General features: G+C 52.1%; 1 protein-coding gene and 4 non-coding genes across 7 annotated transcripts; 1 reads left to right on the top strand and 4 right to left on the bottom strand.

The window, feature by feature from the left end:
- Positions 1–64: 64 nt before the first annotated feature.
- On the bottom strand, positions 65–136 carry Trnap-ugg (transfer RNA proline (anticodon UGG)). Its single transcript has one exon. It is a non-coding gene; the product is annotated as a tRNA-Pro (tRNA).
- Positions 137–1,047: 911 nt separating this feature from the next.
- Positions 1,048–1,120, top strand: Trnak-cuu (transfer RNA lysine (anticodon CUU)). The gene has a single exon. It is a non-coding gene; the product is annotated as a tRNA-Lys (tRNA).
- Positions 1,121–2,778: 1,658 nt separating this feature from the next.
- On the bottom strand, positions 2,779–2,851 carry Trnar-ccu (transfer RNA arginine (anticodon CCU)). The gene has a single exon. It is a non-coding gene; the product is annotated as a tRNA-Arg (tRNA).
- A 654-nt stretch (positions 2,852–3,505) lies between these two features.
- On the bottom strand, positions 3,506–10,324 carry LOC126489708 (caspase-14-like). Of its 3 annotated transcripts, XM_050124180.1 has the most exons (11): positions 9,305–10,324; positions 9,075–9,215; positions 8,794–8,989; positions 8,590–8,678; positions 7,703–7,813; positions 7,414–7,581; positions 6,943–7,165; positions 6,565–6,681; positions 6,180–6,227; positions 5,886–5,992; positions 3,517–5,271 (listed from the first exon to the last, which is right to left on the bottom strand). In XM_050124180.1, the coding sequence occupies exons 1-11, from the start codon at positions 9,377–9,379 to the stop codon at positions 5,158–5,160; spliced, it is 1,389 nt and encodes a 462-aa protein (XP_049980137.1). In that variant the 5' UTR covers positions 9,380–10,324; the 3' UTR covers positions 3,517–5,157. The 3 variants fall into 3 exon arrangements, with proteins under 3 accessions (XP_049980289.1, XP_049980204.1, XP_049980137.1); XM_050124247.1 differs by lacking the exon at positions 9,075–9,215 and having other exon boundaries at positions 3,514–5,271; XM_050124332.1 differs by lacking the exons at positions 7,414–7,581; positions 7,703–7,813 and having other exon boundaries at positions 3,506–5,271.
- Positions 4,364–4,436, bottom strand: Trnar-ccg (transfer RNA arginine (anticodon CCG)). Its single transcript has one exon. It is a non-coding gene; the product is annotated as a tRNA-Arg (tRNA).
- Positions 10,325–10,366: the final 42 nt, after the last annotated feature.

Here is a 10,366-nt window from a genome sequence, read left to right as displayed (position 1 = left end):
CTTGGATCCAGCACTTCGCTAAAATCCAAAACCTTCACTATGCAAAAAAGTAAAAGTATAGTAAGGGCTCGTCCGGGATTTGAACCCGGGACCTCTCGCACCCAAAGCGAGAATCATACCCCTAGACCAACGAGCCACTGTGAGTGCTAAGCCTGATGCTGATCTTTGGATATTTTCATCCGATTGACTCATCAAGACTATTCCTTTGGTCCTGCTTGTAAAGATTTTCCGAGTTCGTTTTTCTGAGAGTTCCAGAAAACAGATGGAGGTACGGCACCGGCCCCGTGGAGACGGAAGAGAAAGTTCCCACGCGCTCATAATGGGTCAGATCTCAGCCCTAGGGCACAGCACTCCGCAAGAATGACCAGGGACCACCGTCCTCCGGGAAAGGGAAGTCAGAGAGCTCGCGTGAGCAACACAGTCTCATGGTGGACCCCGGATTAGAAATTTCATCGCAAATAGAATCCTAGTCTAGAACCTCGAGAATGAGACGAGATTGCCGCCTCCTGGTCCGCCAGTCCCTGCAGGCTCAAACATCAGGGGGAGAGCAAGGGTCCTCCAAAGAATCCGCAGATCCTGTCCCTTGGCAGCCCACTCCGGCCCTGAAGACCAACGCAACTCATAGACCCGGATACAGAAGCCGGAGCTGGACTCGGGGTTCGGTTCTTCCTACGTGGACCGCAGAACAAACGCTCCAAGATTCACCTCCGAATAGCGTTTAGCAAGGGATTCGGTGTCCCTAAGGCGAGTTTGAAAACGCAGGCTCGCCCACGGTTATTAGATCGTGAAACCGATCTGGCCCTAAACTGGGGTTTCACTAACATCCTCACAGACCTTGCCCCCCACCCTGTGGCTCCCGGGAACGGAAGGGGCAACACACACGCTGGCCGAGCAGTTGTAGGAGGCTGGAGGAGTAAACCAATAAACCCACTTCCGTCTAAGGGCTAGATGCTCATCCTACAAAACCCAAACAAGACCCATCTGTTCTAGAACCCTGAGGTTCTAAAGAATTCCAAGAGGTCTGTAGGGAACAGGTTTGCCAACTCCGCCCGGCTAGCTCAGTCGGTAGAGCATGAGACTCTTAATCTCAGGGTCGTGGGTTCGAGCCCCACGTTGGGCGAGTTGTTTTGTCTATGAAATCTGCGAACGGGCAGAAAGTCTGTGTACTGCAGGAACTGGTGCTCATGGCTGAAGATTTCATATACAGCGCTACAGAATCAGAAACCTGCGGAGGCAGAGCCAGGTTTTTCCTCTCTTTTTATTTAAATTTTATATATTTAACCTGACACTTTACAAGTATATCATGCTTACATAAAAGTTCCAGGTACAATACGAAGAGCATTCAGGACCTTGTCTATGGACTCTTCTTGGAGAGGGGCACCACCTCCCTGGACTTCTTGAAACTCCCCAAGACTAGGCGGTGACTCCACAGACTTCAAGAAGCTTGACCTCTTTCCATCCGGGACGGTGCTTCGAGGAATGGAACTAAGAAAGGTGGGCTTTCCTGCAATACAGCCTCTAACACACGAGGCTGGCTCGAACCCCCCCCCCCCCCCCCCCCAACGGCTTTGTTTTACCAGTACGCGGATAAAGACGGGAAAGCATCCCCGTGCTGTCGGAACTGAGTCCTTTCGAGACTGGCAGAGTCTCTGGGGGCTCCGCCTGTGCTAAGTGTCTGCTTTCCATTTCAGAAAGCAGAAATCATTGTGAAAATGTTGAAAGGACAGGGTCAGAAAGTGAAATAAATATGAAGCCCCGCCCCCCGACTTTTTTCTTTTTAAGCAGATTTTTAAAAGCAGGTTCCAATCCAGATTGTCCTGGAACTCAAGATGTTCCAGGCTGGCCTCTAAAAGATTCACCTGCCTCTGCCTCCCTAATGCTGGGATTATAGATGACCACCGCCACCCTCGTTTTGAACCTTTTTTTTTTTTAAGTAATAAAAATTATAAATTGTTCTAAAACAAGTGTGTCTTATCGAAAGTCAGGGCCAATCTCAGGGTAAACTATTGAGAAAAATAGAAAAAAGAAAGAAAGCCAGGGCCAAACCCCCAAAGACCTCCATATCTCCAAGACCTCCATCTTGTAGCCACAGGGTTGCTCTTGCTGAAACAAAGTAGAATTTTACCCCGCACGTTGCAGAATCACAAGTAAGGGGAACCGGCAGCCTCGGGGAGGCCTTCATGTGAAAGATTCCCTGGGTCAGAATGCGTCAGAAGCTTCCACTTTTATAGTAGATTAACCCTTGTATTTTGGGAAAGTTTTACCCTAAGGATGAAGCCACGCATTATACAGATTTTTAAAATACAGAATTATTATCTATTTTAAACATGTACTAAAGCTAAGAAAATGGTCTTCTGTGCTTTTGTGTCCGCCACTGAGCCATATATAGGCTCCGAGCACCAATCTATAATTTATAAACTAATCCGTTGTCTGTGAAGTTGATTCCTAAATAATTGTGTTATTTAAAAACAAAACAATTTTACCTTTAATCCTAGCTCTGGGGAAGCAGAGGCAGGTAGATCTGAGTTCCAGGCCAGTTTGGTCTACAGAGAGAGTTAACAGGACAGCCAGGGCTACAGAGAGAAACCCTAAATCGAAAAAAGCAAAAAAAAAAAAAAAAGTTCAAACGAAATCACTTATTTTGTAAACTGTTAGCTTGCTTTCATTTAAAAACACAACACTGCCTCTAGCTTTAAAAGTGTGTCAAAAACCCTCTCGACATTTTTAAGTCTTACTTTCTTAACATTCGTTTTCCACGTGTCTAAAACACAGCCTTCTTACCCCGGGTGGGACTCGAACCCACAATCCCTGGCTTAGGAGGCCAATGCCTTATCCATTAGGCCACCGGGGCTGACGAGAGGGATGAAATATGAATCCTCCACTAGTTTGTTTCTCTTCGTAGTTTCCGTGTCCCTTTGTTGTGTGTACTATTTTTTCCACAAATCGGGGCTCTTTTGCCAGATTTTCACGTCCATTCTCAGGCAAGGCTCTAACTCTGATTAAGTTAAGGCCTCGGAGCACCCCGGGATCTAAAAGGGGCCGCACTTTGAAAAAGAAACTGAAAACTACATCACTGGTTCTATCTTAGCCCATTGGTCTAGAGTGGGTATCTATCTGTGTGCAAGATGTCCAAGACTCAAATATTGAGTGAGCCCTTTGAACCGTGACGGCGGGTAGGGAAAACGTGTTTGCGGTGCAGGATACAGGAGCCGGCACGCTATTATACGTTTTGCGGTGCCTTGCGGTGCCGATTCCCTGTCCAGAAAGAGTGCACAGTGCTCGGCCTTTTTGGTCCTCTCCCTCTGTCTCTTCGACCAAATGCTACTTGGTAGGGATAGATCTTTACTTTTTTTGAGTATACAGCTGACCTATATATTTTACTCGATACCCTCCCTCATCCTCAAAAAAAAAAAAAAAAAAAAAAAAATCTGAGGTTGCGTTCCAGCCCAGTTACATTTACCTTCATGTCCTTTTGACTCTCCTTTATCTCGTGTGTGTATGTGTGTGTGTGTTGGGGGGGGGGGTAACTACTAATCTAACTTATATTTACAAGCCTTATTAAACCACTATAACATTAAAGAGCAAATGACTCCGCACAGCTCTGTGCCACGTGAGCTGGATCCGGCCCTCGCCTTACGTGGCTCTCGTGGGAGTTGCGGGGATGAAAGACGTTTCTGATTCCACCGAATCCCTTGAATGGAGACACCCCTACACACACACCCCAGGAGAAATGTCAACTCAATCCTGGACATATTCTTGCTATTTAAAAATTTATATTTTTACAGGTCCTTACACTGGACCTGTAAGGAGACGGCTTCTTGTTGTTGCTGTTGAAACAAGACTGGCCTTTAAGTCTCCTGCCTCCACCTCCCAAATGCAGGGTGGGATTTCCTGGACAGGACACCTTCACATCGTAAGAAACCTAATCCATTTGATTGTTTCGCGAATTTGAGAGCTGTGGACATATACATAAACCAAATTTACCGCTTTAATTGACGTCCTGTTCAGTGACGTCATCTGCATCCACCACATTGTGCAATCGACCGGATAATCTAGTCTAGTTGTTTGGTTTTTAGAGACAGGGTTTCTCATCGTAGCTGCCTACTGAATTTTTTAATACAAGTGTCTTTGGCTTCCTCTTGGACGGCTCCCACTCTGCGGCAAGCAGCCCAATCTGGCGTTTTTTGTTTTCCTTTCCCCGGCGCTAATTCGTACTGCTCATAGTCTGGTTTAAACCAGCTTCACCTGCTGATTACAAGCACGCTGGAAATCGGGAGTCCTCCGAGCCGTGGGGTGAAAAGAAAGCAAATCCGAGAATGGGAAATTCTTTAAATTAGGGTTTGTAAAAATCGTATTCTTGCAGCGACCACGAAGGGACTCGAACCCCCAATCTTCTGATCCGGAATCAGACGCCTTATCCATTAGGCCACGCGGCCCTACAACTGCCGGTATCTTAGCTCTCTGTATAAGGCATTCTCAAGAGCCTACTGCGCATGCTTACTTAACTGGAAAAAGGTCCCGCCCCTTCGGCTAAACTATTTAGTGAGAGCTGCTTGGGAGCCTCAAGTTTGAATCGGTATGAACCTTCCTGGGCAGTCCGCCAGCATAAGTCCCCCCGGATCTGAGAGGCTCATCTTTCTGATCTCCTCCACTTGATGGCCCTCAACTCAGGATCAGGGACAGCCCATGCGCTTGCGCCATCATGTCTCTGGTGTATCCGCAATGGTCTCTAACAGTCTGCGACCCGATTTAGCTCGCCTCTCCGGCACCTCGGTGCCCCGAGTCAGGTGGAGACTGAGGAACGCACGCACCGCGGACTCAACAGGGAAGAATTGCGATCCCTGAGCTGGTCCTTCCCAGGACTCTTCTCCTTAGGCCGCTCCAGCATATCCGACCAGCCCTATTAGGTTCTATAGTCCCGGACGCGAGGCACAAACCCCAATCCAACCTCTGGTCCCCAGGAGCACAGCTGTTCCTCTATCTAGTGCCAGATACTTTATCTCACTTATTTCAGAGAAAGTGTGCATTTCCCGGAGCACAACGACCGTGAACAGGTATTTATTGCACGCTTCTGAGCTCCCACACCCAAGGTGCTGCAACGCTGACGTTGTGCTGACGTGAGTGCGGAAGGAGGATGGAGCGGAAGTAGCCGGACTGTCAATTCTGTAAACAAAGCCGGCGCCTGAGCGAGCTGCGGATCTCCAAGCACGCCTTGCGCCTCTCAACACTGTCCGGTCCCAGCACGTCCAGTTCACACACCCTCCTGTTGACCTGAGGAGTGACACTCAGCTAGGGCCCAAGGGCTCAGTCTGGCACACCCACCGCAGTCCCCGGCTGCTGGCGGTTTCTTTGTGGGGGAGGGGATGCTTTCTCAGACAATCTCACTACGTATCCCAGGCTGGTCTTAAACTCGGAGATCCCGACGCTACCTTCCAGCTACATGCATGCCCCCACAACACCCGGCTATTGTCTTGTTGTCCTGCAAGCCTGAAATTCCAAGTACTACTTAATCGTCTTTGAGCTTCACACTGCCCCCAGAGGTTTAACACGAGTTCCTTGCTCTCACCCAGTAGGAAAGGATCCCACCCCATATGTATATCTGCTGAGCTGGTCTGATCAAAGTGCCACGTGTCTTTGATCATTTCATATTGTGTGGGTCTGAGATTCCTCCTAGTAATAAAGGTTTTTATTGTTCTAGAAAGGGAGAGGGAGAGGGAGAGGGAGAGGGAGGAGAGAGAGAGAGAGAGAGAGAGAGAGAGAGAGAGAGAGAGAGAGAGAGAGAGAGAGAGAGAGAACACCTTCTCCTTTCCCTGGGGCAAGTGGGAGGTGAAGGGAACACAACCACCAACCCAGACTTTCTCTATCCCTGTCCCCGCCCTTCACACCTCAGTCAGCAGCTCAATGAAATCTCCTCCTGGGTTGGCTCTCATGACCTCCACCAGCGTCTGGACAAAGTCTGAGCCCTTTTCTTCGTCCCGATAGGCCACACAGCCTATGTCAGGGAGTGAGGCCAGAGAGTCAGTCAGTCTTGGGCTCCTTCCCTCTAGCATCCCAACCCTAGCCGCCTACTGAGGGTGGGAGGAGTGGGACGGGCAGGCAGAGGGTATTCTGGGTATCTGGGTGTCACTCCAGGTCTCAGGGCAGGAAGCTAGGTCTAGCAACACCCACGGGCTTCTTACCCTCAGCAGCTGAGTAGAAAATAAGGATGTCTGCTTGGCCAGTGCTCCCTGCAAAAGAGTCAACTCCCTTTACTGGCATCCTGGGACTCCACCTGCCTCGGGTCTGTCATCTCTGGTTCAAGGGCAGCACAGGGCAGTGGAAAGAGTGCAGGAAAGGAAGACAGATGGAAAACCACCAGCCTTACAGCACTCGGACTGTATGAACTCAGAGAAGCGAGTTCTCTTTGCTGACTCCAAGCTGCTAGGCTCAGTCAGGTCCCTCCCTGAGTCTTGGCAAAGAAGGGGCAGAGGGGATAACAGAACCCAAGATGACAGTCCTGGAAGTATGCCAGGGCTGATTCCCACCAGTGTGCCAAGCCCAGGCTCTAAAGGAAAGCAGACCCACCTGGGGCATCAACATGAACCTGGAGAACATCTGCCTGGGTGGGGATGCCTGGGGGCGCTCGCAGCCAGCGCCTGTACCATGGGAGAGCTCTTGGCCCCACACCAGGGTCCCTGTTCCCTGGAGAAGGAGGGGGCAGATATGTTCACTCAGTGGTACCTCAGGATATTTCTGGGTCATCCAGACTCCATATTAATAGTGGGGCAGGCTTGTAGAGCTGGCAGTAGTCACACAAGCTCAAGGTTGTGGAGAGGGTGGAGAGGGGCGAGGAAAGGCTAGTGTGCAGGCTTCCTGGAGGAGGTGGGTGGGAAGTGGGGGGGGGGCAAGGACTGGCAGAGGAAAGCCAGGAGAGCTGGTTGGGCTGGAGGCAGGGCCTCTTACCCCCACGGCAGGCCTGAAGCAGGAAGACCTTGGGGCGGCCACGCAGTGCCTGGCAGCAGTTCAGCTCCTGGACCAACATCTCGGACTGTACTTCTTGCCCATCAACCCCCAGCAACTGCCCTTGTGGCCCCCCGTGGGCCATCAGGGCCAGCAAGGCACAGCTCACAGGGCCCTTGTGCGCGTCCAGCTTTTCCCGGAACTGAACCAGCTCCTCCCGGAATGCCTAAAGTGGTGAGGACAAGGACAAGGTCTGAACCAGCCTCTGGTTGCCCTCCAGGGGACTGGGGCCACTTCTTCAGCCTCGACCTTGGAGAGCAGGCTTCCCAAGGCAGGGAAGTGACTGTCAGAGGCTAGACATATAGATGTACTTCCTGCCTGTGATGCAGGAGAAACCTAGCAAGGAAAACTCCAGGGTCCTAGGGGAGGGGTACCCTTCCTTCCAGGCACTACCAATTTTGGGCTTCCCCTGACCTGAGCTGTAGGGTCTGTCCTCAAGATGACCTTGAAGCCTAAGGCCTGGCACAGGTCCACCAGTGCTGCCACATCATGCTCTGCCCCAAGCCGGTCTTGAATCACAGCCAGTAGGAGGGCGGCCCTGGTCCCAGACAGGTCATACTGTGCGCTTGGTCTGGAGTCTGACTATACAGAGAGTTAGGGGCACACAGTGGGCTGAGGGGACTCCCAGTTCCTCCTCTCCCCATCTGTATCTCTCTCAGCCTCCACCCAACCTGCAACTGTCCACACAGGACTAGCCTCTCACCTCTGGCCTCCTGGGCTCCACATCTCCCAAACACAGGGTCCCCCGCAAGGAGGTCCTAAAGAATGGGCAGTAGGTATCCCCAGCACACTCTTCAGCTACTCTGCAAAAGAGCTGAGAGGGCAGGGCCCAAGGACGCCTCAGAGAGTTGCGCTGTTAGGGATGGGCATGGGCTGCATCCTAAGCAGAGGGTCAGGCTCTTGGCTCCAGGGAAAACTTAGCCTGCTCAGAGCTACTACAGGCTTTGGAGGTCACATAGCAGGGAGGTAGAGGGGAACACAGAAGTCAGGATGGACTTAAGCAAGACCTAGGCTCTGACTCATATTCAAATTCATTATCTCACCCTAGGGATTAATACACAGAGGCAGGCCCCTCCCTGGAGAAGCACAGGTCTGTGGAGGAGGAGGTGCTAGGCTGAGGGAGCCATGGAGCAGAGCTGGGGTCTACAGCTCTCACTTCTATGTCACTCAGACACCACTGGACTGCCCAGCAAGATGTTCAGACCTCAGGATCGAACCTCCATCTCAGTCAAAAGGCCCTTTCAGTACATCTGGGTAGCAGCCACTACCTGCTCGAGTGTCAAAGGGTGAGGCAGAAGTCTCACTGTAGATCCCAGGAGCACAAGGAAAGTTAGCACGGTGACAGTGGGACTGGCCAGGGCACCAGGGAGGGCACACCACTTTCAGGGACTACTTCGGGCAAAGGCATAGGATGTAGAGAAAGTTTGGAGTCTGGTGGTCCCATGTGGGCGTGAAGGCATGTCCTGCAGCCCGTGCATGTGTGTAGCTGATAAAGGTTTTCAGAACAGATGCAACAGAGTGTGCATAAATTTAACTCTGGGGAGCCAGGGAGACACAGGCCCCGCCGTCCCTTCTTCTGGGTCCCCCCACCTCTGTCAGCAGCTGCAGCAGTGACCAGTGAGGATGTTGGCTGCAGATTTCCCCCAGACCCGTGAGGAAAGCTTCAGGTTCCCAGGCAGCTGGGGGAGAAACACCACAGGGCTGTGTAGGTAAGCCAGAAGGTCCCAGCTTTCCTGCTCATCCCCCACCTTCACTTCTCCCTCCCAGAACTGGGGTCACCGCCTAGAAACTCACCCTTGAGGTCACTAGAGAGCAACAGGAAGATTTTGGGGCAACCCTGCAGGGCCCCACAGCGACTCAGCTCCTGAACCAGCAGCTGTGGCCGCCTCAGCTGCCCACTGGGGGCCATCAAGACCACAAGGACACACCCCACAGCACCCCTCTGGATATCCAGCTGCTCCCGGAACAAACTCAGCTCCTCGTGGAAGCTCTACGAGAAAGTGGCAAAGTCTGGTGAGGCCCCAGCTACGGGTGAGCACTGTGGCAGAGGGTGAAGATTGCAGGGGAAGTGTCACCTGGACCGAGACCTTCCTCTTCTCACAGTTTTCAAAGCCCAGAGCCTGGAACACACCATCCAGGGCAGCAGCTGCAGCCGCAGACACCCCGGGACTGCTGAGTATCAAGGCTACCCTTGAACCCCGCACCCTGTATTTTCCCTGGGGAAGGAAAGTCAGAGCTATGCTGGGCTGAAGCCCTGCTGGGCGTTGGGAATGGACTGAGCCAGGCAGGCAGAGCATCCCAGTACCTGTCTTCCCAAGCTGTCCCAAGTATCTGCCAGCTGTGCAGCCGCCTGCAGGGTCCCAGACACCAGGAAGGCCATGAGGCCCAGTGGGGCTTCCTCCAAGCCCAGAGCTTACTCTCTGGCTCTGGTCCCAAGCACACTGGGGCCTGATCCTTGCCCTTTTCTACACATGTTGCCTCCTATCAACTGCTATGATCCCATCTGGACTTTGCCCTTCTTTGGTAACCCTGGGCTCCACTCCTCCAGCGTAGCTCCCTTCTCTAGCTCTGGCTGATAACTTCATGGCTGGCATTCCTGTGTTCCCACCTGAGCCACGAGCTTGAGCTCAATTCTATTCTTAGTCCTTGGCCCATGCTCCTATCTGATCGTGTTACACCTATGTGTCTCCCTTAGGAGGGAGCTGCCAGCTCTACAGCCCATACTATTCCCAGCATCCTTTTCACCCTGCCCTCCATGCGACTGTGCACAAAGTCCAAGCATACGGCAGTGCAGAGCTTGCAGAGGCAGGAACAGCTGACTGGAACCTGCTGGGTCTCAGGTGGGAAATGGGGAAGGTTGAGACCACAAGGCAGATGTGCTATACTGGGGGCTGGCAGAGGAGGGACCTTGGGGACAAAGGCTGGCATGCATAAATCAGTTAGTAAGGGACAGAACATCTTGTCTCTGTCTATCCCCAGGAGAGGCCCCCTAAGTCTGACAGAATGAACCCAGAGGATCAGCAAGATCAGACAAGGAGTGACTGGCCCCGACCAGACACCACCAGCTTGGTGTAGGCCCCAGCTTGTACTGGGGGCTGGTAATAGAAGCTGGACTCTTTTTAGCTGATTAACCCCTCTGACAATTTCAAGCTTACACAGGGCCAGCTGAGCTCTTGATCCCACAGAGCAGCAGGTGTGTCCCCTCATTCGGTCGGTCAGTTCCCCTTTGGCCCCTTGCTCACTTTACCACTGCAAGTGAAGGAGGACCTGGCAGACTTCAAGTCATGCTTGACTCCTGTTCTTCCAAACCAGGACTGCACCGACTGACACAGGTAAGTCAGTCACAGGACTGCAGGTACAAGATGTG

The sequence above is a fragment of the Alexandromys fortis genome, unplaced genomic scaffold (genome assembly GCF_014885135.2).
Source record: "Alexandromys fortis isolate MF-2015 unplaced genomic scaffold, M_Fortis_MF-2015_v1.1 scaffold_29, whole genome shotgun sequence".
Classification (NCBI taxonomy): domain Eukaryota; kingdom Metazoa; phylum Chordata; class Mammalia; order Rodentia; family Cricetidae; genus Alexandromys; species Alexandromys fortis.
The sequence above is the reverse complement of the archived record's forward strand: the minus strand, read 5'-3'. Positions and strand labels throughout refer to the sequence as shown.